Below are 27,759 nucleotides of genomic sequence, written 5' to 3' on the forward strand. Positions count from 1 at the left end.
GTGCCTTGGGTGACCCCTGCGGCCGAGACATTCTAGAATTCTGTGCCATTTCCCGGAGTCTCAGCGTGGCCCCGGGAGCAGCAGCGACACGGGGAATCTGTTACGAGGTCCCTGGGCCCTGGCCTGAGAGGCAGACCCTTGGGGCCCAGCCGAGCCCGCTGTGTTTTCTAAGGCTTCTAGATGATTCTGACAGGCTGACGTGGAGCAACCTGGTGGATAGCACTCCCTTGGCCGGTGTCAGCGGGCCGGGCCCGCCCCAGCCAGCCTGGTCCATCTGTTATAGGACAGGGAGAGGGGCAGCCCAAACCCCGCAAACCTGCCTATTCTACATGGGTTCTGCCATCCGCCGCATCAACACAAAACATAGGAGACTTTAGTGGGAAGGAACTTTAATGCAACTAGGAAACAATACAGGTAAGGCAAAGAGTCTAGTTTCTAAATGAAGCACCCAAAGTTTCCCGTCCCCTCGTGGGTAAAACTCCATCCATGTGGGATCGGCCCAGAGCAAGGCCCCAAAGCCTGCCCCAAGTCTAAAGCACCTTCCAGTGGGGACCCACAGAAAAGGGTCAGAAACCACCAGACAAGCCCGGAAGGAAAAGAGCAAAATCAACATTAAGATAAAAACTGCCATGGTCACCTCCCCACGGGTCTCACCCACATCTGTGTCACCCCGTCCACGACCAAAAGACAAGCGCAGTTTCTTCACGTGTCTCTAGGCTCCATGCGCCTCCTCCAGGTCTCCTGGCTCCATCCTGCTTCCTTCCTCAGTCTCTTCTTCAGCTTCTCTTCTCCTGTTCAGCTCCACCCTCCCTTGGGTGGGGCAGGGAACCTCCCCCTTTCCTGGGGACCACCCTGTTACACATCCCGGGAGCGCTGCCGGAGGGGGCACGTGTGCCGGGGGAGCACGGAGCCCCTGCAGTTGCTTTTCTCCGCAGAGTCCCGTCCGCAGCCGGGACCCCAGGCCTGTCCCCCTCTGGACTGGGCCAGCTGCTGCCCCAGCCTAGGGAGGTGAGTGGGGCTGGGCCCAAGGCGGGTGCTGAGGACAGGGAGCCGGCCCTGCGCCCTCACGGCGTCGGCCCGTGTCGTCCCCGTGGATGTCCCCGGTGCCCCTCACGGTCCCCAGGAGGCTTCTGGGGCCAGCACAGTGCCTGGCTGGGGCAGGGGCCAGCTGGGGTGCGGAGGAGCGCAGAGGCCCTGGAGACAGGAGCGTGTGCCGGCTTCTGAGGCTGTGCTCGGGCCGGGAGGAGCCCGGAGCCTGGGTGCTGAGTCTTGAAGGACGGAGGGAAGGAGGGAGGGAGGGTGATGTCTGGTTGGGGGGGCCGAGCACGGCATGGTGTGGGGAGAGGACCAGGGGCTTGGAGGGCTGGAGCAGAAGAGGGTCCCCTTAATGAGGCAGCGAGAAGAGCCTCTGAGCTCCTGGACCTAGGGCGCCCCCACCTTGAGGTATCCCAAGGAATCAGGCTCTGCTCTCCGGCTCTGCTCTGGGGGGCACAGGGTGCGGCTGAGGCACACCCATCTCTCCGGAAGGAGAGGCTGGTGCTGGGGGGCTGGGCTTGGGCTGCGTGTGGCTGAGCCCTTCCCTCCTCGCAGGGTCTGGCGGAGGCTGAACACTGGCATCTCGGGCAGGGGCCACTCACGGCCCCCACAGGTATGAGCACAAACTCCAGACCCCATCCTCCCACCCCCCCACCCCCCCACCCCTCCCTTCATGTATCTGTATATCCACCCGTCCATCCATCCATCCACCCGTCCATCTGTCTGCACCCCTTCTGCATTTGTCACCCACCTCAGGCATCCCTCTCTGAGGTGTTTGCAGGTAGCAGTAGCTCTGGGTGGGCACAGGGGGGCTGGGGTCCCCGGGTTAGCCCCAGAGCAGCTTTCTTCAGAGAGAGGGAGGCACCAGCAAGGAGAGGACGGGCCGTCAGGCAGCCAGTGAGTCCTGGCTCTGACCTCCGGCGGGGGCTGGTGGGCAGGCGCGCCTCCTGCCAGACCTCGCTGTCACCGCCTGTGAGACTCGGAGGTCTCAGAGACCCAGATCTGGTGAGAGCTGGTCAGGAACCGGCTGGCCGGTGCTTCTGTGTCTTTCGTGAAAAAGCAGAGGATGCAATTTGCACCATCACTCAGGTCCATTAAGAGACCCACGTGGTGAATTCTCCTCTCACCTTGAATCTGCTTCAGGAAAAAAGGCTCTCTCCCCCTGAGTCTTCTCAGAACAGTGGGACTCTTAGTCCTCTTTTCCCGTGGCTGCCAGGAAGCTCGCCGCGGTTTCTCTGTGCAGAGGCGGCCGTGAGCTCAGCCTGGGTTCTGGTGGAGTTCGTTGCTTGTGCTGGTGTTGCTGGGGGCGCTCTTGTTTTTGTTCGTGAATTGTTAGTGTTGCAGCGCGTTGGCTTTGAATCTGCCCCGGGCTTTGAATCTGCCCCGGGCATCGCAGTGTAAATAAATCTCAGCTCAAAGCTTTTTTTCTACTGTCAGCTCAGCACCCTCTTGTGCTCCTTAGACCACGACTGAGCTCCCCATTTTGATCTGAAGCTCCTTGGAAAGGGGTGTTGTCTGTCTTTACCCTGCACCACCCTGAAGCTTGGGGCACCTTTGTCTCAGGGGAGGGGAGCAGGGGGGCCTCACCCCATGTCTGTCCTGCGCCACAGGGAAAGGGCCAGTGAGCGCCGTCCCTGGCTCCGAAGCTCCTCGCGCGAGTCCTGGGGACTCCGTGCCGACTGTGACCACCGCCTCCGTATCCCGACCCGAGGCCAAGGTCCTGGGACCAGGACTGGCGGCCGTGACGGTGCCCCACCCCCACCCCACGAGTCCCGCGGCGCCTGCAGGTAAGGCTCCCTGGCTTTCTGCCTGCAAAGCCGTGTATCCCAGCAGCCTCCTTCCCCGCCGGGGGCAGGCCCTGGGAGGTTGGTTGCGGTCACACAAGTCAAGATCAGGGTTTGGAAGGACCAGGCCTCCTGACACAGGTGAGTACTCCGGGAGAGGCAGGAAAGGGGCGCGGCAGAGGTCAGAGGGAAACCGCTGGAGATGTCTTGGGGTGGCGGGGAGGACAGGTGGGGGCCTGGCCAGTTGACTGCAGTGGTGCCCGCAGGCCAGCGTGCCGCCCCGGGGCCCTTCCCACCTGTGCAGTGCAGCCCGAGCCAGGCGCCCTGCCAGGTGCTGGCCTGTGTGGGGCAGGAGCAGCTCTGCGACGGGACGGAGGACTGTCTGGACGGCTCTGACGAGAGACACTGTGGTGAGCGGGGCCCGCAGGCCCTGGGAGGGTGTGATGTCATGGGGGTGGTGGGGGGTGGTGCCAAGAAGGCCCTAGGCGGAGGGCAGTACCTGCCCCTCGTCTCTCGCTCACATGGGAGGGCTGGGGGGACTGGGGGCCGTGGGGAGTGGAGAGAAACTGAGCAGGGAAGAACAGCCAGGACGGTGTGCGCCTTTGGGAATGTGAGGGGGGCATGGAGAGGTCTTGGGAGCCAGCCCGTTTTATAAAGCCTGTCTGGCCCGTGAGGACACTCTTCCATCCCTCCAGAGTAGAGCGCCATGCTCGAGGGCCAGTCTCCCAGTCAGGACAAGAGAGATGAAGTGTTGACCCATCGCAATAAAGGGTACCCCAGGAGCACCCCTTCAGGAGGAGGGTGCCCAAGAGCGTGAGCTGCTCCTCTAGACTCTGGCCTGTCTGGACGCTCCAAGAGCCCCTGGCAAGCAGCGTGGCCATGCGGTCCTGTGAGGACCAGACCGCACGCGGTGGAGGGGCCAGCGCGGGCACAGGGCAGCATCAGCAAGCTGCGTTCTGCTCTTGGCCTGAGGTTCAGGGGACACTTGTCCCGCGTCTGAAGCACTTATGTGACTCCCCCGCCCCCGCCCCCGGCTCAGGGATGGAGAGCACGGCGCCCTTCACGGTGCCCACCACGGCCCTGCCTGGGCTGCCAGCCCCGCGGGCCCCCTGCTCCCCGAGCCAGCTGAGCTGCGGCAGCGGGGAGTGCCTGGCCTCCGAGCGGCGCTGTGACCTGCGGCCCGACTGCCAGGACGGCTCCGACGAGGACCACTGTGGTAGGTGGGGGCCGGGGCACCCCCTGGGGTCCTGCGCTCGTGTGAGGCCCGCTGAGCCTGGCCCGCCTGGCCCCTGCAGTGGACTGCGTCCTGGGCCCCTGGTCTGGCTGGAGCGGCTGCAGCCACAGCTGTGGCCCGGGCCTCACCTTCCAGCGCCGGGAGCTCCTGCGGCCTCCCCTGCCCGGGGGCAGCTGCCCACCCGACCGGGTCCGCAGCCAGCCCTGCTTTGTGCAGGCCTGCCCAGGTAACCAGCTTTCTGCCCCCGGTCTCTGCCGGCTCCAGGTGAGACACCTGGGCGGGTTCCTGCCCGAGACCTGTACCGGGGAGATGCCCCTGATCTCTGCTGGGACCCCGTCCAGGCTCCCCTCAGCCTGGACAGCCCCTTCTGAAGCCACAACCTCACACCTCCAAGGGCTTGTCAGGAAGCCTCGCCCCTTACCTGCGTGGCCTTGGTGGTCCCTCATCTCCCGGTCCCGGGGAGCTGGAGCAGCAGCCAGTGCCCCTCAGAGCGAGGGTGCTGAGGGCCCATCCCACCTGACCCGGGATCCTTGCTGAGAGCTGGAGGCGGCGGTCCCCAGGCCTCTGCTGCGCTTCCCAGGGGGCCCCCTCCCTGGCCTCCTAGCCCGCTTCTGTGTGCGGTCACCAGGGGGCGCCCTGCTGCAGGAGTCCCCCGTCCTGCCCTGTTCCAGGGACTGTGCTTTATCGGGGAGGCACCAGAGCACTTGCCCCAGGTCCCCTCCGTGCCGCCGCACCCCTCCAGGGCGGTTATTCTGGGGTGGGCAGGAGGCTGTGGGGTCCGCAGCCCAGGCTCCCCTCTGCTCTGCGGCCTGGCACACTGCGGCTCCCCTGGGCTCTGCCTGGACCACCCCATCCCTCCTCCCCCCACAGTGGCTGGGGCCTGGGCTGTGTGGGAGGCCTGGGGGCCCTGCAGCGTCTCTTGTGGGGGCGGCCATCGGAGTCGCCGGAGGAGCTGTGTGGACCCCCCACCCAAGAATGGAGGTGCCCCCTGCCCTGGGGCCTCCCAGGAGGGGGCACCCTGTGGCTTGCAGCCCTGCACAGGGGGCACAGGTAAGGGGAGCCGGCTGGGTGGGGCTGGGGCAGGTCGCTGGGCCTCAGGCAGCCCCCCCACCCGGTGCCGTCGCTCCCCAGACTGCGGGCCGGGCCGCGTGCACGTCGGTGCTGACCTGTGCCGCCAGGGGCTGGCGCCGCCCTGCCCGCCCTCCTGCTTGGACCCCACGGCCAACAGAAGCTGCGGCGGGCACTGTCTGGAGGGTGAGGCTGACCCACCAGTGGTGCCACGGACGGAGCCCTCGGGGGGCGGGTGGGGACGCCCTCCGGGCTCCTCCCTGCTGACCCCCACACTTGGGGCTGAGTGCTCTTCTCTCCACACCCCAGGGTGCCGCTGCCCCCCGGGGCTGCTCCTGCAAGGCGCTGGCTGCCTGCCCCTCTCAGAATGCCCCTGCCTTGTGGGCGGGGAGCTGAGGCCGCCGGGGGTGCCCTTCCTCCTGGACAACTGCAGCCGGTGGTGAGGGCGGCTGTGCCCTGGGGAGGGGCTGTCCCTGCCATCCCGCAAGCCTGATCGTGTCTCGTCCCCCCCCCCCCCGCAGCCTGTGTGAGGAGGGGGCGCTGCTGTGTGAGCCCCGGCGCTGCCCTGTGCCCTGCGGCTGGTCCGCCTGGTCCTCCTGGGGCCCCTGCGACCGCTCCTGTGGCTCGGGACTGAGGGCCAGGTTCAGGTGCCCGCCGGGCGGGGGGAGGGGACAGGAGGAGGAAAGAGGGGGTGGGGGCGCAGAACTGGGCTGGGCCATGCAGTGGGAGCCTTCGGCGCCTTTGGGAGAGAGAGGGGCAGGGTTGGCAGACAAGAGGGGCGCAGGGAGAAGAGCAGGGGGACCCAAACGGCCTCTCTCCCCAGGTCTCCTTCCAACCCTCCAGCTGCTTTTGGGGGTGCCCCTTGTGAAGGCGACAGACAGGAGCTGCAGGCCTGCCACCTGGGGTGTGGGACAGGTATGGGGGGTAGACGGTGGCGGGACAGGTGTGGGGGAGGGACAGGCGGTGGGGAGGTGTAGGGGGACGGGCGGCGGGGCGGGCACGGTGCGAGGGATGGGTGCCGTCGGGAGCCCACGCGCCGGCCCTCCTGTTCCTGTCCTAAGAACTGGACAGTATCCCACCTGCTGGCCACTCCGTGTGCGGGGAGCAGCGAAGCCTTCGGGCCCAGCACGCGGCCCTGGCTTGCAGCTCTGACTGGAGAGAGCAGGGTCTGGGTGCACCATCCCCCCACTCAGCTGGCCCAGGCGCCACAGCAGCACCGCCTGGGGTGCGGGGGGGGGGGGCCAGGAACAGGCGCGGGGTGTTGAGCCCACTGGCCGCATGTGGGGGTGGGGGCGGCTGTGGAGAGCCTGGAGGCCAGAGCAGGTTCCCGCTGTTTTCCTTTCATCCCCTGGGGCCCAGGCAGAGCCGTTGCCTGAGGTCTCCCTGGTGGAGGAGGCAGCAGGAGACTTGGGGAGCAGGGGTGAGTCCAAGGGTTCCGGGCCAGGCTCTCGCAGCGGGAGGAGGGGCCGGTGGAGAGGCTGCTGGGCGCGGACCGTCCGCAGGGCCTCTGGGCTTTCCAACGCAGGAGCGGACGGAGAGGGCTTCGGAGGTCCTGGATGCTGCTCTTGGGAGATGGGGGGTGGCTGGAGGGCGTGCCGGGGTGCCAGCCGGGGTGCCAGCCGGGCCCAGGGACAGGGGCTGGAGTGGAGGGGTCCGGCCCAGCAGGAGGCTCTGCCCTGCCGGGGAGAACTGGGCCTGAGAGTCGGGTTCCCAGAGCAGCTCCCCGGCCTCGCGCGCCCTTCCTGCCGCCGCTCCCCAGTTTCTCGACCTGACCTGGGTCTCCCAAGCCCCAGCCCGGCGGAGCCCTGTGCAGCTGGCCTGCCCTCCCCCTGCAGAGGCCCTGGGCTGGACTCCCTGGACACCCTGGTCCGCCTGCTCCCGGAGCTGCCTGGTCCCCGGAGGGGCTCCCGGCTGGCGCAGTCGCTCCCGGCTCTGCCCGGGCCCCGCGGACACGTCCTGCCCGGGAGAGGCCACCCAGGAGGAGCCCTGCAGCCCCACTGTGTGCTTAGGTATGGCCCCTCTGCCCTGGCGAGGCCCGGACCAGGCGGGGAGGGGAACAAAGGAGAAGATCAACCCCCTGGGCAGGGTCTCGGGCCCCTGGCGGGAGGAGAGAGGCCCGAGCAAGCCCCTGCCCCCCACACTCCCAGAAGCCCAGCCGGGTTAACAGGAGGGCCTGACCCGAGGGGCTTGGGGGACAGCCCCGAGGTATGGATGCTGAGGCTGCGGCAGGACCCCGCAGCCCCTCCCGCACCCCACCCCCTGCCCACTTCCTTGCCGTGTTGGCTTTTCCTGCCAGTGCTGAGCGTCTGGGGCCCGTGGGCCGCCTGGTCGGCCTGCTCGGCCCCCTGTGACGGGGGCGTCCAGACACGCGGGCGCCGCTGCTCTGGCTCAGCGCCAGGAGACCCCGAGTGCCAGGGACCCCACAGCCAGACCAGGGACTGCAACACGCAGGCCTGCGCAGGTGCCATATGTCCCCGCCCCTCGACCAGCCGTCCTGTGACTCCTCCAGCTGCCCCTCGGGGAGACCCGCTGCCCAGGTCCTGGGGCCGCCCCCAGCTTCCCCATCCTGCCACCCGGCCGCCTGCACGCGGGCTCCCCTGACCCCTGCGCCCTGCCTCCCCGGCAGCCCCTGCTGAGACCCGCCCTGTCTCCCTGTCCAGCCCAGTGCCCGGGGGACATGGTGTACCGCTCGGCGGAGCAGTGTCGCCAAGAGGGGGGCCCGTGCCCTCAGCTGTGCCTGGCGCAGGGCCGGGGCGTGGAGTGCACAGGCTCCTGCGCCCCCGGCTGCGCCTGCCCCCCGGGCCTCTTCCTGCACAACGCCAGCTGCCTGCCGCGCCACCAGTGCCCCTGCCAGCTGCGCGGGCAGCTGCACGCCCCGGGGGCAGTGGCTCGGCTGGACTCCTGTAACAACTGGTAGGACGGCGGCCGCGGGCCGGGCTGGGCAGGGCTGGGGGCACCGGAGGTGGGCAGACCCGGACTCACCCAGAGGAGGGGGCCAGCGTGGCACCTTGGTGCGGCACAGGCTGTGGGGATACCAGCTGAGTGGGGGCCACCCGGCCTCGGGGGGCCTGTAAGGAACTGTCTCCGGTTGGTTTGGGGGCGCCGACGCTCAGCCAGGGGAAGGGCGTGAGGGTGGCGTGAGGCCTGGAGGGAGCTCCGGCCTCTCCCCCAGGGACCGGTGTCCTGTGTGTAAGTCCCCACCTGGCGCCACCTTGGTTTCTGCTCGGAAACCTTGAAGCCCCTGAAGCCCCGATACTGGAGCTGGCAGCGCCCCCCCCAGACCCCCCGGCAGAGGGCGCGCCCCGCCCGCCTTTTCCCTGGTTCCGGCTCTCGTGTTTTCCTTCCTGCTTTCCCGTCCCTGCCGCGCCTCCTCCCTGCCTCTTGCTCTTGCGCTTGCTCTCGGATTCTTCCCTGGAGCTCCCGCGTCTCGGACACCCGGCCTTTAAAACCTGTTCCGGGAGGAAGTCAGAGCAAAGGGCCCAGGTCTCCTCCCAGGAGCCCCGGGGAGTCGGGGCCGCCCTGCCTGTCCCTGGGGAGTGGCGCGAAGTCGCGGCCAAGCGGGCTTCATAAACGCAAAACGATGAAAAGTCTGGAAAGGCGCCTTCTAGAAAGGCGCAGAACTGTGCGCCTGGGGCGTCAGGGGCGCTCGGAGGGTGGAATCGGGGCGCGGGGGTCTGGGTGAGAAGCCTGGTCATGGCGTGAACTTGGCTTGGGACACGGCCCTCCCGGGGGTGGCCCCGTAGGCCCGGCCGCTGCCTCGGGCAGGGACAGGGCTGACGCTGCGATGCCTCCTCTGCAGCACCTGCGTCTCTGGGGAGATGGTGTGCACCTCGGAGCCCTGCCCAGGTACCCCGACAGCAGCCGGGGGTCCTCAGCGGTGTCAGGGGCAACGGGGTCCTTCAGGGAGTGGCTTCTGGGGATGTGGGTGGCGTCCGGGAGGAACTGGGGTCCGGCGCGACTCACTCTCCTGTGCAGCCTATGACCAAGCCCGCACCCCGGCAGTGGCCTGCGGCTGGAGCCCCTGGACCCCGTGGAGTCCGTGCAGCCGCAGCTGCAATGTGGGTGTTCGGCGGCGCTTCCGGGCGGGCACTGCGCCCCCCGCTGCCTTTGGGGGTGCCGCGTGCCAGGGCCCCAATATGGAGGCTGAATTCTGCAGCCTGCGGCCCTGCCAAGGTGAGAGCTGAGGCAGGTCCTCAGACCACTCAATAGGGGAGCCAAGGACACTCCCCCAGTACCCCAAGAGGGCTGCCCTGGGGGATGCTAGGAGATGTGGTCCCCAGAGAGTCATCAGAGGGGTCCTTCCTGCTCCTGAGGGGAGTGGGGTCTCCTGAGGAGGGAGGTGATGCTGCAGCTAGGGGGGATGCTCAGGCTGTCTGGGATATAGGGGGGAGGGACCCGTGTCTGGGTGGGAGGGAGGGGGCGCGTCGGGTGTGGGACGCGGCCCTGCGGTGACCCAGCTGCCGCCCAGGCCCCAGCGAGCAGTGGGGCCGCTGGTCTGCGTGCTCCGTGCCCTGCGGCGGTGGCTACCGGAACCGCAGCCGAGGCGGCGGCCTGCCCGGCCAGATGGACTTCTCCGCCTGCGGCCTGCAGCCCTGTGCCGGTGAGGCTGCCGGGACCTCCACCACCCTGGGGCGCTGTTAGCTCTTCCCGGCCCCCCAGGGACCCTGAGCTCCCGCGCACACCCAGAGCGGACACCTCGCCAGGGTAGCAGCTAGGGGGAGTGGGGCGTGCCTGGGCTGGGCTGCCAACCTCTGTGTCCCCAGGGCCAGTGCCTGGCGTGTGTCCTGGGGACAAGCGGTGGCTGGACTGTGCCCAGGGCCCGGCCTCCTGTGCGGAGCTCAGCGCCCCTCCAGGGGCTAACCGGACCTGCCACCCCGGCTGCTACTGCCTGCCTGGAACACTCCTGCTGGTCAGTGTCCTCTCTGGCTGACCTCCTCGGGGCCCAGGGACCCTGCGTGGCAGGGAAGGGACAAGATGGGGCAGAGCCAGCTGGAAGTGACCTGGGCGGGTCGCGTTCTTGTCTGTAAAGTGGTGATTGACCTAGTAGGCCTGTGATTCGTGCCTGCTTGAGCGCTCTCCTCTTGTGTTATCGGGCACCTACTCTCTGCTCAGTCTTGGACTGGGTTATGCAGGCTCTGCCCTCAGGGAGCCTCCAGTCTGGGGAAACTAGACCCAGAACCCCTGGAAAGAAGACAGAACCGTTGGATCCACAGGAACTGCGAGCTTTGCATGCTCTGAGCTCAGGGTGCAGACCCTCAGGAGCTGGCTCAGTCTGGGGAGGGTCAGTCCTGGTGGGCTTCCTGGAGGAGGTGGCCGAGCCTCGAACATCCGAGACTGACGGGAATGCGAGCAGGGTGGTGGCCACGCCAGGAGAGGGTGGTGGGAACAGGGCTGGGAAATGCGGCTGGCGTGGTGGAGTTTGAACAAAAGCTGTGGGGGTGGGGACAGCTTAGAGGTGCCGCTGGACGGTGGGCTGCAGTTACCGGACAGCGCCCGGGGAGGAGGGTCTGCGTTCAAGTCAGACTCTTCCAGTTGCAACTCGCTGACCAGGGACCGTGTGTTCTTGTGCCTCGGTCTCTGGAAGTGGCAGTAACGACCCCGGTCGTGGAGCCCGTGCGGTGGCAGAGCGCCCCCCCCCCCGGGCCTGGCCTGGGAACGGCAGGCTGCGGGGCCCGGAGGCCTGTGCTCCTGGCGCCTGTTTAGAAATTGGACACTAGTGGCTCCTGCCGCACCCCGTGCGCCTGGTTTTGTCCGGTTTTATTTTGCTGACGCGAAGTAAATTAAACGACGTGTGCTTTAAATTCAAGCAACGTCGCCCGCACCATTACGTGAGCTTCGGGCGGCGTCCTGGCCCTCGGCGCGGCGAGCCTGCTCTGGGCCCGCTGCCCGCGCCCACCTCTGCCCGCCTTTGCCTCGTGGCTGCCTGGGCGGCGCCTCCCCCGTCCCGCTGGTTGGCTCCGTGGGCACCTGCACACTCACTCTTGGGTTTGCAAGACAAGATGGTCTTTCTCTCCCAGAAAGGGGGGGTCCATGCCCCCGCCCCACAGCCCTGCAGCTGAGGGTGGGCATGTCCAAGGGTAGGGCAGTGGCAGGACCGTGGCTGGCATTCGGCGGCCTCTGAGAAGGGGGCCTGAGGAGGGGTGCTGAGTGCTGACTCGGGGAGCAGGCTGGGCCAGAAGCCGGAAGATAATGCGGGATGTTTGATTCCAGAACAACGTGTGTGTGCCCGCGCAGGACTGCCCCTGCACCCATGGGGGGCGTCTCTACCCCCCTGGCGGCACTGTGCTTCGCCCATGTGAGAACTGGTGAGACACCCCCACCCCGATGCAATGAGCCTCCATATCCCACTGTCCCTCCTCAGCTGGGGATTCCGGACCCCCGTAGAGACACCCCTCCCCACAGGCACCTGCTCGAACCCTTGCTGGTGCCATCCCCTGCCCATCTCTCGTCCCGCCTGCCTGGTCTCGGGGATCACCACAGCACCAGCCCACGGCCGGGGGGTCTGGGGCAGCACTTTGTCTTCTCGTAGCTCTAGAGGCTGGAAACCCGGGCCCCGCGTCTTGGGAGGACAGGTGCCCTCTGCGGCTGTGCCGTGTGGGGGGCACTCTGTTCCAGGCGGTGCCCCTGCCCCCCCATGTAGCAGCAGCCCTTGGCTTGTCGCTGCATCCTTCCGTCTCCCCACCGTCTCCCCACGGGCCGCCTCCTCCCTGGTCGGCCCCATCTGCTCCCTGGGTTTCTGTACCCCTGGCCTCTCTCCAAGTAGGGTCACATTCTGGGGGGTGGGACTTTAACATGAATTGAGGAGACCCAGTTCAGTCCCTAACAGCACCCCCACCCATGGGGTCCCCTTTCAGCTCCTGTGTCTCCGGGCTCATCACCAACTGCATCTCCTGGCCCTGCGAAGAGGGTGAGAGGCCCCTCCTGAGTTGCCCCCTGTGTCCTGTGCCTCTGGGCTGGGCCGGACTGGGAGCTGGCAAGGAGGCCTTCGGGAGAGTGGGGGGCTGGAGGAGGGGTGTTCTGCTGGGGCGCCAGCCTGCATTGCTTGTTCCGTCCTCTCTGCCTCTCCCTCCCGACCCCTAGGTCAGCCCACGTGGTCGCGCTGGACTCCGTGGAGCGCATGCTCGGCCTCCTGTGGTCCTGCCCGACGCCACCGGCATCGTTTCTGTGCCAGGCGCCCCGGGGCAGTGCCCACCGGCGTGGCTTTGCTGCCCCCACTGGCCCCCACCACGACTCCTTGTCCGGGCCCTGAGGCTGAGGAGGAGCCCTGCCTCCTGCCAGGCTGTGACCGTGAGTCCGGGGAGCCCAGGGCGGGCCTTCATGCCCTCCGTCCACCTGTGCCACCTGCCCCCTCCCGGCCAAGCCCTCCCCGCTCTCCTTCTGCTGTCCCCCCAGGAGCTGGGGGCTGGGGGCCTTGGGGGCCCTGGTCCAGCTGCAGTCGGAGCTGTGGGGGAGGCCTGCGGAGCCGGACCCGAGCCTGTGACGAGCCCCCACCCCAGGGCCTGGGGGACTACTGTGAGGGGCCTCGGGCCCAGGGGGAGGCCTGCCAGGTGTTGCCATGCCCAGGTACCTGCCAGGGATGGGGGGTCAAGAGGCAGTGGCCAGGAAGCTGCAGGAAGTGGCCCTCAGCCCATCCGTTCCCTCTGCCCAGTGACCAACTGCTCCACCATCGAGGGGGCCGCGTTCAGCCCCTGTGGGCCCCCCTGTCCTCGCTCCTGCGACGACCTGGTGGTGAGTCTGGGCTGCTGGGCAGGGTGCGGCTGCGGGTCCTGCCCCCCACTGGCTGGGAGGGGCGGGGTGGGTCAGCACCCACCAGACCCCCTCCAGGGCCGGTGCCCACCCGCTCCTCAGCAGAGGGGCCCTGTGCCCCGGGATGGGGGGAGGTTCCCCGGCGCTGAGTGCCCAGGTGAGGTGCCCCAGCCGCCTGTGCCAATCCCAACTGCTAGGACTCCGGGCTCCCCCTGCTTCTAGGGAGAGTCCTGGAGGGCACCTCGCCAGCAGGGCTGTCTTCACTCCCTCAAAGGGCTCCCAGTTTCAGCATTTCACTATGCGAGCAGCATCAGCATCACCCCCCCACTTGTCTTCTTAAACACCCAGAGCACCGCAGTGCAGGGACCTTGGCCATGTGCACGTGTGCATCAGGAGGGGTGTCACGCTCCCCCTCTGACCTCTCGCCTCCCCCTTTACATCCTCTTCCTTCATCCCCAGCACCCTCCTTTGCCCCCCGGGACCCTGTTTTGGGCTGATGGGAATCCTTCCTGCTACCCCCCCAGCACTGTGTGTGGAGCTGCCAGCCCGGCTGCTACTGCCCCCCGGGCCAGGTGCTGAGCGCCGACGGCGTGGTCTGCGTGCGGCCGGCTCACTGCGGCTGCCTGGACCTGCTGACCGGGGCGCGGCACCGCTCGGGCACTCGGCTGGCGAGGCCTGACGGCTGCAACCACTGGTGAGTCGGGCAGGTGCAGGGGTGAGGGCAGGGTGGGAGTAGGGTGCAGGTGCAGGGGTGAGAGGAGTGAGAGCAGGAAGCAGACTGCCAGTGCAGGGGTGAGGGCGGGGTGTGAGCAGGGTGCAGGTGCGGGGTGAGGGCGGGGTGTGAGCAGGGTGCAGGTGCAGGGGGGAGGGCAGGATGGCAGCAGGTGCAGGTGCAGGGGTGAGGGCGGGGTGGGAGCAGGTGCATTCTACCTTGTTTCTCCTGCACCTGAGCTCTCCTGAGTCTCGGTGGGTGCAGGCGACACTCTTCCTACAACCCCCTCGGGAGACTGTGGGTGGCGGGGGCGCCTCCTGCTGCCAGGCCCGCCAGCAGCAGCTGACCGGAGGTCGGTCCCCAGTAGGACACACAGTCTGACGGGCACCGAGAGACCTGGAGGGGGCAGAGTCTGGAGACAGGGGGCCTGAGGCCTTGGAGGGGAATGGGGCATAGGGGTAAGGGGTGAGAGGCACCGCAGAGGGGTGTGTGCAGAGGGCATGGGCAGGACTGAACTGCTGCCCTCCCTCTGGTGCCCGCCTTCCTGCCCAGCACCTGCCTGGAGGGAAAGCTGAACTGCACGGACCTGCCGTGTCCAGGTATGTTGAGGGCAGGCGGGAGGTGAGGGCGAGGTGGGGTCACAAGAAGGGCTGGGACTGGGGAAGCGACAGCTGCACCCCAGTACCTGCTGCTCTCCCCCGCAGTGTCCGGCGGCTGGTGCCCGTGGTCGGAGTGGACGGCCTGCTCCCAGCCCTGCGGGGGCCAGATGAGGACCCGCTCCAGGGCCTGCACCTGCCCCGCTCCTCAGCAGGGTGGGGCCCCATGCCCCGGGGGGGCGGGGGAGGCAGACCCCCAGCAGCAGAGGGAGGTGTGCCCCAGCGCCGAGTGCCCAGGTGAGGTGCCCCCGCCGCCTGCGCCAGTCCCAACGACTGGGGCCTCCCTGGCCTCCCAGACACGGCCTCATCTCCCTGGCGCCGTGGACGGAGCTTGGAGCGCCTGGGGTCCGTGCTCCCGCTCCTGTGGCGGCCTGGGCACCCGCACCCGCAGCCGCCAGTGCGTGCGCCCCACGCCAGCTCCCGGAGGCCAGGGCTGCCCAGGGCCCCTCCAGGACCTCGAGTTCTGCCTCAGCCCGGACTGCCCAGGTGAGGAAGCGGGAGGGGAAGCGGGAGGGCCGGGCAGTGCCTGGCTTTTGTTTGTTCCTGCCTCTGCCTTTCCTGTTGATCTCTGGCGCTCGCTTCCTCTTGGAGACTAGTCGCGTTCCTCCTGCTTTCACGTGCATTCAGCCAACATTTGTGGAGCTCTTGCCAAATGTACTATATGGTGTGTGCTGGGGCGGGGGAACCCAGGTGTTCAGAGAACCCATTTCAGCGTGTGGTGCATGGAAGATTGGGGAGGCTGGGGATTCTCCACAGGGACCGTCCAGGAAGGCTTCCTGGAAGAGGCAGCATATGAGGAGGGTACATGAGCTGTGGAAGATCAGGGAGGTTGGGGATGCTCCTAGAAGGACAATCTAGGAGGGCTTCCTGGGGGGGGCAGCATTGAGGGTTACAGATGATTTTGACAAGCACTGGAGGGGATGGAATGTCACCACAGCAGAAAGGGCTGGCGCACTGGCACTGGCCTTGCTGCCTAAAGGAAGCACCTGCGTGGGTCCCGGGTGTCTTTGGGGGGAGGGGCCCGGGGAAGTGCTGGTCCAGACAGTGACTGGTTTGAAACTCGGCCGCCAGCCTCAGGTTTGGTCCCGTGCTGGCCGGGAAGCTTTTCTGAACATGGGTTTCCTCTGGCACAGGAGCTGCAGGGTCCACAGTGGAACCAGTGACAGGCCATCCAGGTAGCCCGGACTCTGAGGGGGCGCAGGGCGCACTGTGCAGGGACATGAGGAGGGTACAAGGGAGGGCACCCTTGAGAAGGGCAAGCCCAGCCCCCCCCGCCCCGTCCTGCTTCCTGGGAGGCCGAGAGCTGAGGGAGGACTCATCAAGGGATGACCCCCCTCTAGGTGGCTGGGGCCCGTGGTCCCCGTGGTCCCCCTGTTCCCACAGCTGCACGGACCCTGCCCACCCCGCTCTGCGTGGCCGCACCCGCCTCTGCCTGGGGAACTGCACCCGCGGGGACACATCCCAGGAGCGTCCTTGCAACCTGCCCTCCTGCACAGGTACCCCTTCCAGTCTTGACCTCTGACCCTGACCCATGTCCGAACCCCAACATCTGCCTTCCGCCAACTCGTTGTAACCCCCAGCCAGCGTCCAACCCCCAGACCCCAACATATCCCCCAAAGAAATATGGCATTCTCACCCCGACATCCGTTCAATCTTTGCGAACCCTGACAGCAGTTGGGGAGCCCTGCCAACTCCCAGCAAATCCTCACTGAACACCTCCAAGGTGCCACTCAGTCTCTCTGCAGCTTTGTGAGTCTGGGGCTGCTGTCCACTATGAGAAAAGGGGAAACTGAGGCCCAGATGCCAGAACCAACAGCAGCCAGTGTCAGATCCCAATGGAAAAACCAAGGGTCTGGATGAGGCTGTGCCCCCCGAGCTGGGCACTGGAGCAGGGGGCAGGGGTTCTAGCCCGTATGTCTCTCCCGCAGAGCTGCCCCAGTGCCCTGGCCCTGGCTGCGTGGCCGGGAACTGCTCCTGGACCGCCTGGGCCCCGTGGGGACCTTGCTCCAGGAGCTGCGGGGTGGGCCAGCAGCACCGCCTGCGGGCGTACCACCCCCCGGGGCCTGGCGGGCACTGGTGCCCCAACATCCTCACGGCCTTCCAGGAGCGGCGCTTCTGCGGCCTGCGAGCTTGCCCAGGTGAGGCGCTTGAGGGCAGGGGCGCCCTCCCAGGCACCCAGGCGCATGGGTGGTGGGGGTGCACGTTAGCACATGGGCTGCGGGGCTCTGCCTAAGCCAGATCCTCTCCCTGCAGTGCCTGGAGGCTGGTCACGCTGGAGCCCCTGGTCCTGGTGTGACCGCAGCTGTGGTGGGGGCCGATCCCTGAGGAGCCGCCGCTGCTCAAGCCCCCCGCCCAAGAATGGGGGTGCCCCCTGTGTTGGGGAGAAGCACCATGCTCGACTCTGCAACCCCATGCCCTGCGGTAGGAAGTTGGCGTTGATACCCCCACTGGCCTGGCACCTGGCAGGGCTCGCCGCCCCCACTTTTCTCCCCACGTCACCCTGAGCCACAGATGGGCTGTCACCGCTGCCTCGTGGGCAGGTTAAGAACAGAGACTCTTGGGAGCAGGCGGCTGGCTGGGCCGGGGGGTGGGCTCTGTGGCCAGGGGTGGCCTGCTGGACCCACACCCCCACCCTGGCTCAGCAGGGCCCAGCCAGCGCCTGAGGAACCAGCTGCCCAGTCAAGATATTAGAATTTGAGGGGGACACTCGTGAGCATCCCTGGGTGTGGACTGAACCCGCCCCAAGCTCCACCTCTCCCTGTGACGGACCCATGGGCCTACGAGGATCCCCCACCTCCCTAGGACACCCCACCCACACTGACATGCCCCCTGCCCCGGATAAACCTAGAGGGGAGTTCGGTGAGGATGCCGGTGTTTCGGGGCACAGACCAGGCCAGCGCTACAAACTCTTAGGGTCCAGGCACCAGCTGGCGGGCAGGAGAGGGCCGCTGCCCCACGGGATGCCCCATCCCAGGCCAGGCCGGGGGCGAGCGTTTACAAGAGGGAGCCTCTGTAGCTCTCAAAGGAGGGCGGCCCCTGCTTGGGCAGGGGAGGGTTTTCGAGTCTCAGGACTCAACTCAGGAGCCTCCTGACCTGTCCTCCCGTCTGCCCAGAGGCCGGCTGCCCGGCAGGCATGGAGCTGGTCAGCTGTGCCAATCGCTGCCCCCGCCGCTGCTCCGACCTCCAGGAGGGCATCGTGTGTCAGGAAGGCCAGGCCTGCCAGCCGGGCTGCCGCTGCTCCGAGGGTAGGTGCTGCCGGCCCTCAGGCAGGTCCGGGGGCCCCCCGGTGCCCGCCCAGCGCTGGAGGGCCTCTCCCCACAGGCTCCCTGGAGCAGGACGGTGGCTGCGTGCCGGTCGGGCACTGCGAGTGCACAGACGCCCAGGGCCGCAGCTGGGCCCCGGGGAGCCGGCCCCAGGAGGCCTGCGGCAACTGCACCTGCCGGGCGGGGCGGCTGACCTGCGAGGCTCGGCCCTGCCCGCCGCCCGCCCTCTGCGCCTGGAGCCGCTGGTCAGCCTGGAGCCCCTGCAGCCGCTCGTGCGGGCCCGGAGGGCAGCAGAGCCGCTTTCGGTAGGCCCGGCTCGGTGCCCCTGACCCACCCGGGCCCCTGCTGGTCTGACGGTCCCGGGGCCTCCGCCTGTGACCCGGCGCCACCCCCCTGGCCCCGCGCTTGGCCCCGGCCGCGCTGCCTTTCCTCGGCCACCTCCAGCCCCGGCCCCTCTCACCCGCCAGGTCCTCCACGTCGGGCTCGTGGGCGCCGGAGTGTCGGGAGGAGCAGTCTCAGCGCCGGCCCTGCCCCCAGCCCCCGTGCCCGCCCCTGTGCCTGCACGGCGGCCTCCCGCGGGCCCTGGGCGCCAGCTGGCTGCAGGGCATGTGCCGGCGGTGGTGAGCGCGGGGCGGGCAGGCGGGCGGGCCCCCTGCGCTGCCGCCCCGCGGACGCGACCCTGAGGCCGGGCTTCTCCCTCAGCTCCTGCACCCCGGAGGGCGTGCTGTGTGCGGACACGGGCTGTGCAGGTGCGGGGCGCCCCGGGCCTCCTGTCTCCCTCTGACGCGGGTCCCCGGCTTCCCCCAGCGCCGGGGCGCCCCCAGCCGGCGCCTCCTCTGCTTTCTCTTCCTCTGCCCCCCTCACGCCGCTGTGCCCGCCCGCAGCGCCCGGGGCCTGGTCGCCGTGGTCCCCCTGGTCCGGCTGCCCGGTCTCCTGCGGAGGTGGAAGCCAGGTCCGCACCCGCGTCTGCCCGGCCTCGACCCCTCGCCTTGGGGGACCCCCCTGCGTGGGCCCCGACCGCCAGACCCAGCCCTGCGGGCGGCAGCCCTGCCGGGGGCCGCTGGAGGCCTGCTCCTGGGGCCCCTGGAGCCCCTGCTCCCGCAGCTGCGGCCCCGGCCTGGCCTCCCGCGCCGGCTCCTGCCCCTGCCCGCCGGCCGACCCCGGCTGCACCGGCCCCTTCCTGCACCTGGACACCCGGGCCTGCTACCCGGGGCCCTGCCTGGGTGAGTGGCCGGCGAGGGCCCTGCCCTCCTGCCCGGGGGAGAGGCGGCGAGGCGGCTCCTGCCCCAGACTGCCGCGTGCCTGCCCCCGTGCGCGGGCGGCCCTCTCGCTGCCCTGGGGGGGGCTGCCCTGGAGGACCGCCTGAAGTCCAGGCCCCCCTCCGCCCTGAGCTGCACAGGGTGTGGGCGCCCCTGGGGGTGGGCAGGGAGGAGGGAGCTGGGAGGGCCCAGGAGGCCCCGGCCCACACCCCGCCCCGCCCAGAGGAGTGCGCCTGGAGCGGCTGGAGCAGCTGGACGCCGTGCTCCTGCCGCGTGCGGGTCCAGCAGCGCTACCGACACCAGGGCCCGGCGGCCGGAGGGGCCGGGGAGGGGCCCCCCTGCACGCGGCTGGATGGCCACTTCCGGCCTTGTGTCGGCAACTGCTCTGGTGAGGCCCCAGGCGCGTGAAGGCGGGACCGAACCCCCAGAGCCCTGGGGGACCCCCACTGGGACGCCTGGAGCGAATCTTAGGGGCCAGCGATACCCTGCCCCCCCGCGGCGGCCCTCTGCACTGCGGCCCCCGCCCTCCCCGCCCCGGCCTGCGTCCCCAGTCTCCCCCTTGGCAGCTGCCCCAGCCCAGGGGGTCTAGCCACCTGCCACGTAGCTGCCCCCCTCTCCGCACCCCGTCCTCCCTGCAGCTTCCACTGCAAGGCCCGAGCCTCCCTGCTTCTTCCCTGGAGGTGCAGGGCGGGGGCTGGTGCTGGTGGCCTCACGGGTCCGTCATTCTGTACAGCGGGGTGACCCCCAGGGACCTGCACTGTGTGCTCTGGGCGTCGGGGGGGAGGGGTCTCTGGCTGCCCCCCACCAGCCCGCCTGCCCCCCAGAGGACAGCTGCACGCCTCCCTTTGAGTTCCAAGCCTGTGGCTCCCCCTGCGCCGGGCTCTGTGCCACACACCTGAGCCGTCAGCTCTGCCAGGACCTGCCGCCCTGCCAGCCTGGCTGCTACTGCCCAGAGGTAGGGGTGGGGCCGGGAGAGGCCCAGGAGGGCGGCCCCTGTGCACACTCGCACACCCCACCCTCCCGATGCCCATGGTGACACCTCTCCTTCAAGCCTCTTCCCGGCGGCCTCTTGGCCTGTGGCCCTGCCGCGGCCCTGGCACCACGCTGGTGCGAGACACAGCCTGACTCTCTGCTTCCCCCGAGCAGGGGCTGCTGGAGCAGGCTGGGGGCTGCGTCCCGCCCGAGCAGTGTGCCTGCCGGCACATCTCCAGGGACCGGGCCGTGACCCTGATGCCCGGGGAGCGGCTGCGGCTGGGCTGCAAGGAGTGGTGAGGGGTGGAGGTGGCGGGCAGTGCCAAGGCAGGGCCCAGGTCGGGGGTTCAGGGTGGAGGTGGGGGGAGGTGCCAAGGCAGGGCCCAGGTGGGGGGTTCGGGCCCCCCAGGGACCTGTCTACCCCCTGCAGAAAAGACCAGCTAAGCCTCTGGGCTCAGTCCAGCCTCTTTCTGCTCCAAATGAGCCCAGAGTTCACTTTACCCCACGAGCCCCCTCCCTGCCCTGGACTGGCCCTCCCCCAGGGCCCATCCTGACTGCCCCGCCTCCCAATAGCGAGTGCCAGCGTGGGGAGCTGCAGTGCACCAGCCGGGGATGTGAAGGTAACAGGCAGGGGTGCCGAAGGCCCCTTTTTGCCAGGACTGGGGGTTCTGGGGTCTGGAACGTCCCGTGCTAGGACTGGGACAGTCTAGGATGGTTCGTTCGTCACCCTACCCCACCGCCCTCAGCCCTTCCTGTTTCCTGGACATGACCCTAGATCCCCTCTCTGTCCACCGGGGTCCCCGGGTCCAGGGGGGGTCACTGGGAAGGACCCCCACTCATCCCTGCCCTTTCCAGGTCTTCTGCCTCTGAGTGGCTGGTCCGAGTGGTCGCCCTGCGGCCCCTGCCTGCCCCCCAGCATCCTGGCCCCTGCCTCCAGGACGGCCCTAGAGGGGCGCTGGCCCCGGGACCCAGCCGGCCCCTCCCCGACCGCGGCCCCCCTGCTGGCCTCGGAGCAGCACCGCCATCGCCTCTGTTTGGACCCTGAAACGGGGAGGCCGTGGGCTGGGGACCCGGACCTCTGCTCGGAGCCGCTCAGCCAGCAGCGCCTTTGCCCAGACCCTGGAGCCTGCCGGGGTGACGGGGCGGGGGGGTGGGGCGCAGGGTGGCAGGGGGCAGGAGGACGCCTGGCGCAGAGTTCGAGGGGGACCAGCAGCGGCTGGGAGAGGAGGCGCCTGGAGGCCGGGGCGGGGGCAGGGGCGGGACAGGGGCCTGCAGGGCCGGGGCCAGGCCCTCGGGCGGTCCTGGGCACTGACTCCCAGTTTGTCTCCCCAGACCTCTGCCAGTGGAGTCCTTGGGGGCCCTGGAGCCCCTGCCAGGTGCCCTGCGGTGGGGGGTTCCGACTGCGCTGGAGAGAAGCAGGGGCCCCCCATGGAGGAGGCTGCCCGGGACCGTGGGCCCAGACTGAGAGCTGCAACCTGGGGCCGTGCCCAGGTAACCCCGTTCCAGCCTCCAGAGGCGGGGCCGGCCCTCAGCGCTGGCGCGGGGCCTCGTGGCCGCTGCTCCCAGACACGCGCGGGGGAGGGCGGGTGCTCGCTGGGGTGCTCAGGAGCCCCAGCTTGACGCCTGCCTTCTGGCCCTCAGGGGAAAGCTGTGAGGCGCGGCAGACGGTGCCCACTCTTGACTGCGCCAACCGGTGCCCGCGGAGCTGCATGGATCTCTGGGACCGTGTGCAGTGCCTGCAGGGCCCCTGCCGCCCAGGTGCCCGGCCGCTGCTGCCCGCCTGGGAGACGGCACCGGGCAGAGTGCCTGGGAGGGCACCTGGCCGCTGGGCCAGCCGCTGGGCTGGAGCGTTAGGGCAGCAAAGTGGATCCTTGGCTGGGGGCCTGCAGCGCGGGAGCCTGAGTTGAGACACGCGTGTTCCTGAGAGGCGCCCCCAGGGGTCCCCGGCGGTGTCCCTGCCCAGGGCAGCCAGAGCAGTCCCTTCCGTGCCCAGCAGCAGCAGCAGCAGCAGCTGAGCTGTGGGGCTCACGGGGAGGGAGCTCAGGCCAGCCTGGGGCTTGGGGCTCCATCTGGCTCCCAAGAGCTCCACCAAGCGCCGGCCCAAACACCCCATCTGGCTCATCCTCCCCAGGCTGCCGCTGCCCCCCCGGCCAGCTGGTACAGGACGGGCGCTGTGTGCCCATCTCCTCTTGCCGCTGTGGCCTCCCCAGCCCCAATGCCTCGTGGGTGCTGGCCCCGGCCGAGGCGGTGCGGCTGGACTGCAAGAGCTGGTACGGCAGCCTGCTGGGGCCGGTGGGAGATGGGCGGCGGCGCACCCGTGGGGCAGGCCAGGGTATGGACACTGCTGGGGCACAGAGGCTCTGCCCGCCTGACCTGGGGCTTGAGCCTTTTCTGCACACGCCTGTCCATAGCACCTGTGTCAATGGATCCCTGGAGTGCCCGCTCGGTGACTGCCCAGTCCTCGGGCCTTGGTCAGCCTGGAGCAACTGCTCAGCCCCCTGCGGTGGGGGTACCAGCGAGCGCTACCGGAGCTGCCAGAGGGGCCCCGGGGGCTCTCTGTGCCAGGCCCAGGACACGGAGCAACAGCGGGAATGTAACCTGCAGCCCTGCCTGGGTAAGCACCACAGCCGCAGGCACCTGCCCCCCTAGTGCTGCAAGCCCAGGCCCCGCTGGCCTTCTCTGGGGGGTGTCCAAGCCAACCCCTCCTGATGCTCCCCTCATTCTGTGTGTGCCCCACAGAGTGCCCACCTGGCCAGGTGCTCAGTGCCTGTGCCACCTCATGCCCACACCTCTGCTCGCACCTGCTGCCTGGCGCCCTCTGTGAGCAGGTGCCCTGCCAGAGAGGCTGCAGCTGTCCTGGAGGGCAGGTAGGTGTGGGTGAGGCACCCAGCTTGGTGCCCCAGTGCCACATGGGGAGCAGGCAGGTGGGGAGGAGGAATGGTTTTCCCTGCATAACTGGAGTCTTGCCATCCCAGCTGCTGCACAATGGCACCTGTGTGCCCCCCACTGCCTGCCCCTGCGCCCAGCGCTCTCTGCCCTGGGGCCTCACCCTGACCCTCGAGGAGCAGGCCTGGGAGCTGCCCCCAGGGGCTGTGCTCACCCAGAACTGCACCCGCTGGTGAGTGCCCAGGGGCCAGGGTCCTGGGGTAGGGCAGGGGGCGCTGAGAATGGGGTGGGGAGAGGACCCTGGGAGGTGTCTGAATGGGCACTTCTGTCTTCACAGTACCTGCCAAGGTGGTGCCTTCAACTGTTCCCTCGACGAGGACTGTCAGGGTGAGCTGTGGCCATCTCGGTGGTGGTGGTCCTTCTGATCCCCCCAAAGCCAAGGCCAGCCGGCCCTGAGAAGTGGGACAGCCTTGCCAGCCCTAGGCTAAGCTACCGACTTCAGGCCCCAGGCTGGGTTCAGGGTTAGCCTACTATGTCCGCACTGTCCCCTCCCTGTCATTGCTCCCAGATGCTCAGCGCTGTCCACTGCGGGAGGGCGGCCTTCCGTGCAGATGAGAACGTGAGGTCAGAGGGTGGGCCGAAGTCCCCAGTAGGCCTGTGCCCAGAGCCGAGGCTCCTGCGCCTCCCTGCTGGGCTCTGTGCGATTAGACAAAGCATGGGACCCGGGTCACCCCACCCCGCCCACTGGCAGGAGGGCAGACTTGCCCACCAGGACAGGTAGCGACAGGAGAGTGTTGGACTCACTGCCAAGCAAGCACCCCCTCAGGATGTGGGATCAGTGCCCTAAACAGAGAGGTTGGGCTGGACAGGACTGGTCAGGGGAGGCTTCCTGGAGGAGGCAAGACCCCGGGTGGGCTCTGTTAGTATTTGGAAAGGTGGATAAGAGCAAAGCGGTGTGACTGGAAGTAGCTGGAGCTCAGCAGACAGCGTGTGGGGAGGGAGGGGTGAAAGGGTGCCCGCCGGGGCGGGGAGGGCAGATCAAGGCTGGATCTGGGGCTGACCTCTGTGGTATTCTGCTGGTCCTCTCTGGCAGAGTGCCCCCCTGGGGAAATGTGGCAGCAGGAGACTCCGAGGGAGCCGGGGCCTTGCGAGCAGACGTGCCGGGAGCCCAGTGCCACGGAGACTCAGAGCAACTGCAGTGCCCCGGGCTGCGTGTGCCGGCCAGGGCTCCTCCGTAGCCAGGCGGGCCCCTGTGTGCCTGCAGAGCGCTGCGAGTGCTGGCACATCGGGCGCCCCCACCCAGTGAGCCACCAGTCCCCACCCCGTCCTGCACCATCCAGGTCCACCCACCCCCTGCTCCCCGACCTGAGGCACTGCAGCGGCGGGCACACCAGCTGCCACCCAGCCCATGGCCCACTCCCCCGAGATTTGTTGCTGACTCGTCCTGGGCCACTGCCCTGGCGAGGCCCCAGGCTGGGTTCAGGGCTGGGCATGTGGGCAGGTGGTTGATTTGTGGTTCCAGGCAGACGCTCAAGGGGGTGGGAAACGGGGCATTGCAGGTGAGGTCGTGCCCTGTGCAGGCGAGCTCATTGCCACGGGGCTCCTGTGAGAATCCCTCAGAGCCGTCCTACCCAAGGACTTGGGGCGTTTACGCACTGGCCCCTCGTCCCAGGGGTCTCACCCAGCATCCTGGCCCTGGGGACACAGCCAGCTGCCCTGCTGCGCCTGCACGCCCAGAGCCCGGAGCCCGGAGCCAGCCCCGTCCACAGGAGAAACCCCCGACTAGCCGCTTGCTCCAAGGAGCCAGATGGGCCGAGGGGCGGGGGGCAGGGAATCCACAGCAGCTGCTCTAGGCACCCCGAGGCCTGAAGCAGTGGGGAGGGCTGTTATCGAAGGGCACAGCCTTGCCCCAGGCAGGTGTGGGGAGGCCAGAGCCCAGAGGCCAGTTGGGAGGTCACTCGATAACCCAAGGAAAAGAGAAGGGAGGCCCCAAGTGGACAGATGGAGAGGAGGCTCCCCCATCTCCCCAGCCTGCATCCGAGTGGCAGGAGGCCTGCGAGAGCTGCCGCTGCCTCCGTGGGACAAGTGTCTGCGCCCAGCTGTGCCCCCTCCTCACCTGTGCCCAGGTACCCTGCTGCTGCTGGGGTATCAGAGCCGCTCGCTGGCTCCCTCCCCAAGGGCTGGCCTAGGGGCCTCAGGGCATGGAGCGTCCTCCTGAGCACCCTGCCACCCCCTCACCCCCCTGCCACAGGGTGAGGTGACTGTGCAGGAGCCGGGGAGCTGCTGTCCCACTTGCCGCCGGGAGACTCTAGGTATGGAGGGGCTGGGCACCCCTGCCCTGCCTCCCTAGGTCTGGGCCAACCGCCCCGTGCCCGCCCTGGGAGACCTACCCCCATGGTGCTGCCCATGGCGGGCAGCAGAGTGAAGCCTCCCAGTGCCCTCGGTGCCTGGCCACCCCCCACCCCCGACACATGTCCCTGGGCCCATGTGCCCTGCCCTCTCCTGCCACAGCCCTGTCCCTCCCCACAGAGGAGCAGCCTGACTCTTGCCACCTCCTCACTGAGCTTCGCAACCTCACCAAGGGCCTGTGCTACCTGGACCAGGTGGAAGTTACCTACTGCAGGGGGCACTGCCCCTCCAGCACCCACGTCATGCCTGAGGTAGCAAGGGGGCGGCCGGGCTGGGCAGGGGAGTCAGGTAGTCAGCGGCCCTGAGTGTCTGCCATGCAGAGCGTGGGATGGAACACGGGGGACACGAGTCGGGGCCAGTTTTCACCAAGCTGGTGGCCACACCTGCTGCTGGGCCCAAGACCCTCAGGGGGCCACTCCAGGGACGTCTTCTGCTTCTCCCTGGGGACCCACACTGGAGCGCTGGTCCCCCGTGTCCCCCCCCAGGCCAACAAGCCAGGGCCAGCGACAGAGAGAGGCCCGGAGGGGCTAAGTTCCTCTCGGAAATCGCAGCCCATTGTGGAGCAGGTGCACACGTGCAGGGGGAGACGTGGGCAGCCGTCCTCTATTTTTTTTTTAAGATATACTTATTTATGCATACAGGAACTGGGGTACAGGCTAGAGATGTGGGGGGTGAGAGGATTCACCAGAGACAGTGGGGAGCAGCACAGGGAGACTGAAATCCACTGCTGAGGGGAGCAGCGGGGAGGCAGGAGAGGTCTGCTCTGCCGTGTGGGTAGCTCCCTGACCGGGCATGGAACTCGTGCTGCAGTGGCTGCGGACAGCTTCATAGGTTGTGTCTTAACCCCTTGCGCCACCAGGGAGGCCCGAAGTCCTCTATTTTTAAAAAATACTTATTTTTTGAGGTCACATTGCACTAGTGTTGCCGCACGTTCGCGCTGCATGACGTCCACCGCCCAGAGTCCAAACCTGTTTCCTTTGCCGCCTCCTTTCTCCGGTTTTCCTGCCCCTGGTCCCCTCCCCGCCTGGAAGCCGCTAAAGGGTCTCAGAATCCAGAGCAGGACAGGCTTGTAGCACGCGCCGATGGCCGAGGCGCTCCCGGCAGGCGCACGGGCCTCCTGCGCGTCTCCTGCCTGCCCCTCCTGGGAACACTTTTGGATTTTTGAAAACATGCAGGGAAGAAAGAGAAATTAAGAGAATTTTTTTCCCCCTGGGGAGGAAAAGTGAGTGATAGCAGCACAGAATTCAAAGGGAACTTTTGTCACCGAAAAAACGTTTGCAGTTTTATTAACTTGGCATTGTTGCTGTTTCAAGATAAAATTACAAGCACGCACCCAAGGAGCTGGAGCCCCAGCGGCTTCTGTATCACAGGCCAGGGGCTTTGGGGTGAGAACTCTGCGCCTAGTCAGAGCCGCGCAGTGCAGGGCTTGGTTACTTGCAGGGACCTGTAGTTCTAGGCTCTCCAACTAGACCGTGAGCCCTAGGGCAGGGGCTGCGTCTTCCCTGGCTGCTGCCTGGCACAGGGCGGCCACTTAGAAGGGCTGGTGTAACCTACGGGTTGACGGAGGCTCGGTGGGTGGGGACTGGGGTGAAGGGGCGGGCTTCCTGGAGACCCTGGGTCCATGGTGACTTATGTCTCCCAGGCAAGGCGGCCCTGCTTGGCCGGGAGCTTGGGGTCTGCCCCGCGGGGACCCCAGCCCCTCTTGGATCAAGAAACCAGGGGGAGCAGGAGAGTGTCTTGGGAGAGCTCCTATGGCCGCTCCCCAGCTCAACCGCCCCCTCTCCCCAGGAGCCGTACCTGCAGAGCCAGTGCCAGTGCTGCAGCTACCGCCTGGACCCGGACAGCCCCGTGCGGATCCTCAGCCTGCGCTGTCCCGACGGGCGCACGGAGCCGGCGGTGCTGCCGGCCATCCACAGCTGCCAGTGCAGCGCCTGCCAGGGTGGGTGTGGGAGGGGCAGGGCGGGGTGGGGCGGGGCCGGGGTGGGGAGTGGGGCCTGAGCTAGTGTGGGGGCCTGAGACTGAGACCTGGGCTGGACTGCAGAGGAGAGGAGAGCACCTGGGGCCTAAACTGGGCCTGGCTCTGGGCAGTCCTTAAGCCGGAATGCTCTGATCCACTCGCTTCCCCTTCTCGGCATTCCTGCTCGTTTCTTCTGCGATCATTGGTAAGGTTGTGTGTTCAAGTCCCAGCTCATCTAATTCCTCCTTTGCTGGGCCTCCCTTGCTGGGCCTTATCTTTACAGCCGGGCTGACTGGCTACCAGGCTGGCACTGCACATGTGTGTGCAGTGCCTGGTAGGTGCCAGGTTCTTAAGGACCTGCTATATGATAACCCAAAGCCTTCCTGTGTGGCAGGTGAGACGCAAACAGGGCGGGCACCGATACAGCCCGGGCAGAGTGCAGGCCCAGGGTGCGCCTTTGTACTGGGCTGCTTCCAGTTCACTCTGGCTGTGGTCTCTGCACCCCACCCGTCTGGCCTGGCCACTCTGGCCTGCCCGTTCCGCCTCTCTGGCGAACACATCTCTCCCTCCTTCATCCTCCAGGAGGTGATTTCTCAAAGCGCTGATGCTGGACTTGATGCGTCCGCTGCCCCTCACAGAATCATCGGACGGGCGGTGCTGAGCCGCTCCTGCCGTGGCCCCCAGCCCCTGGCCCGCACATCCCAAATAAAGTGACCCTGACAGCAATTTGTGTGCAGAGTCTGTTCCTGGAGGTGGTGGGGGAGGGTGGGTCTTGGCC

At 68.0% G+C, this 27,759-nt stretch overlaps 1 protein-coding gene across 1 annotated transcript in view; it reads left to right on the plus strand.

Annotated features, from left to right (window-relative positions):
• Positions 1–27,759, plus strand: part of LOC311169003 (SCO-spondin-like) — a gene marked incomplete at both ends in the record, with an annotated part of 56,468 nt that overhangs the window by 25,014 nt on the left and 3,695 nt on the right. The window contains 52 exons of the mRNA XM_084230705.1: positions 936–1,008; positions 1,591–1,648; positions 2,646–2,822; positions 3,086–3,229; positions 3,859–4,035; positions 4,115–4,279; positions 4,924–5,103; positions 5,185–5,307; positions 5,431–5,560; positions 5,643–5,768; positions 5,945–6,036; positions 6,957–7,130; positions 7,418–7,582; positions 7,782–8,034; positions 8,921–8,967; positions 9,124–9,294; positions 9,590–9,721; positions 9,885–10,030; positions 11,332–11,426; positions 11,976–12,028; positions 12,202–12,408; positions 12,514–12,684; positions 12,770–12,849; positions 13,392–13,561; positions 14,132–14,178; positions 14,284–14,721; positions 15,369–15,410; positions 15,576–15,731; positions 16,164–16,373; positions 16,489–16,656; positions 17,349–17,480; positions 17,557–17,803; positions 17,966–18,118; positions 18,201–18,247; positions 18,383–18,721; positions 18,981–19,145; positions 19,582–19,712; positions 19,904–20,025; positions 20,303–20,349; positions 20,585–20,863; positions 21,062–21,220; positions 21,371–21,487; positions 21,861–21,999; positions 22,141–22,343; positions 22,469–22,596; positions 22,705–22,847; positions 22,953–23,002; positions 23,709–23,917; positions 24,529–24,741; positions 24,867–24,927; positions 25,127–25,275; positions 26,813–26,967. Coding sequence (XP_084086831.1) covers positions 936–1,008; positions 1,591–1,648; positions 2,646–2,822; positions 3,086–3,229; positions 3,859–4,035; positions 4,115–4,279; positions 4,924–5,103; positions 5,185–5,307; positions 5,431–5,560; positions 5,643–5,768; positions 5,945–6,036; positions 6,957–7,130; positions 7,418–7,582; positions 7,782–8,034; positions 8,921–8,967; positions 9,124–9,294; positions 9,590–9,721; positions 9,885–10,030; positions 11,332–11,426; positions 11,976–12,028; positions 12,202–12,408; positions 12,514–12,684; positions 12,770–12,849; positions 13,392–13,561; positions 14,132–14,178; positions 14,284–14,721; positions 15,369–15,410; positions 15,576–15,731; positions 16,164–16,373; positions 16,489–16,656; positions 17,349–17,480; positions 17,557–17,803; positions 17,966–18,118; positions 18,201–18,247; positions 18,383–18,721; positions 18,981–19,145; positions 19,582–19,712; positions 19,904–20,025; positions 20,303–20,349; positions 20,585–20,863; positions 21,062–21,220; positions 21,371–21,487; positions 21,861–21,999; positions 22,141–22,343; positions 22,469–22,596; positions 22,705–22,847; positions 22,953–23,002; positions 23,709–23,917; positions 24,529–24,741; positions 24,867–24,927; positions 25,127–25,275; positions 26,813–26,967 — 7,758 coding nt within the window. The remainder of the gene's footprint in view (positions 1–935; positions 1,009–1,590; positions 1,649–2,645; positions 2,823–3,085; positions 3,230–3,858; positions 4,036–4,114; positions 4,280–4,923; positions 5,104–5,184; positions 5,308–5,430; positions 5,561–5,642; positions 5,769–5,944; positions 6,037–6,956; positions 7,131–7,417; positions 7,583–7,781; positions 8,035–8,920; positions 8,968–9,123; positions 9,295–9,589; positions 9,722–9,884; positions 10,031–11,331; positions 11,427–11,975; positions 12,029–12,201; positions 12,409–12,513; positions 12,685–12,769; positions 12,850–13,391; positions 13,562–14,131; positions 14,179–14,283; positions 14,722–15,368; positions 15,411–15,575; positions 15,732–16,163; positions 16,374–16,488; positions 16,657–17,348; positions 17,481–17,556; positions 17,804–17,965; positions 18,119–18,200; positions 18,248–18,382; positions 18,722–18,980; positions 19,146–19,581; positions 19,713–19,903; positions 20,026–20,302; positions 20,350–20,584; positions 20,864–21,061; positions 21,221–21,370; positions 21,488–21,860; positions 22,000–22,140; positions 22,344–22,468; positions 22,597–22,704; positions 22,848–22,952; positions 23,003–23,708; positions 23,918–24,528; positions 24,742–24,866; positions 24,928–25,126; positions 25,276–26,812; positions 26,968–27,759) is intronic.

Source organism: Talpa europaea, assembly GCF_964194135.1.
Source record: "Talpa europaea genome assembly, chromosome: 3".
NCBI classification, from domain to species: domain Eukaryota; kingdom Metazoa; phylum Chordata; class Mammalia; order Eulipotyphla; family Talpidae; genus Talpa; species Talpa europaea.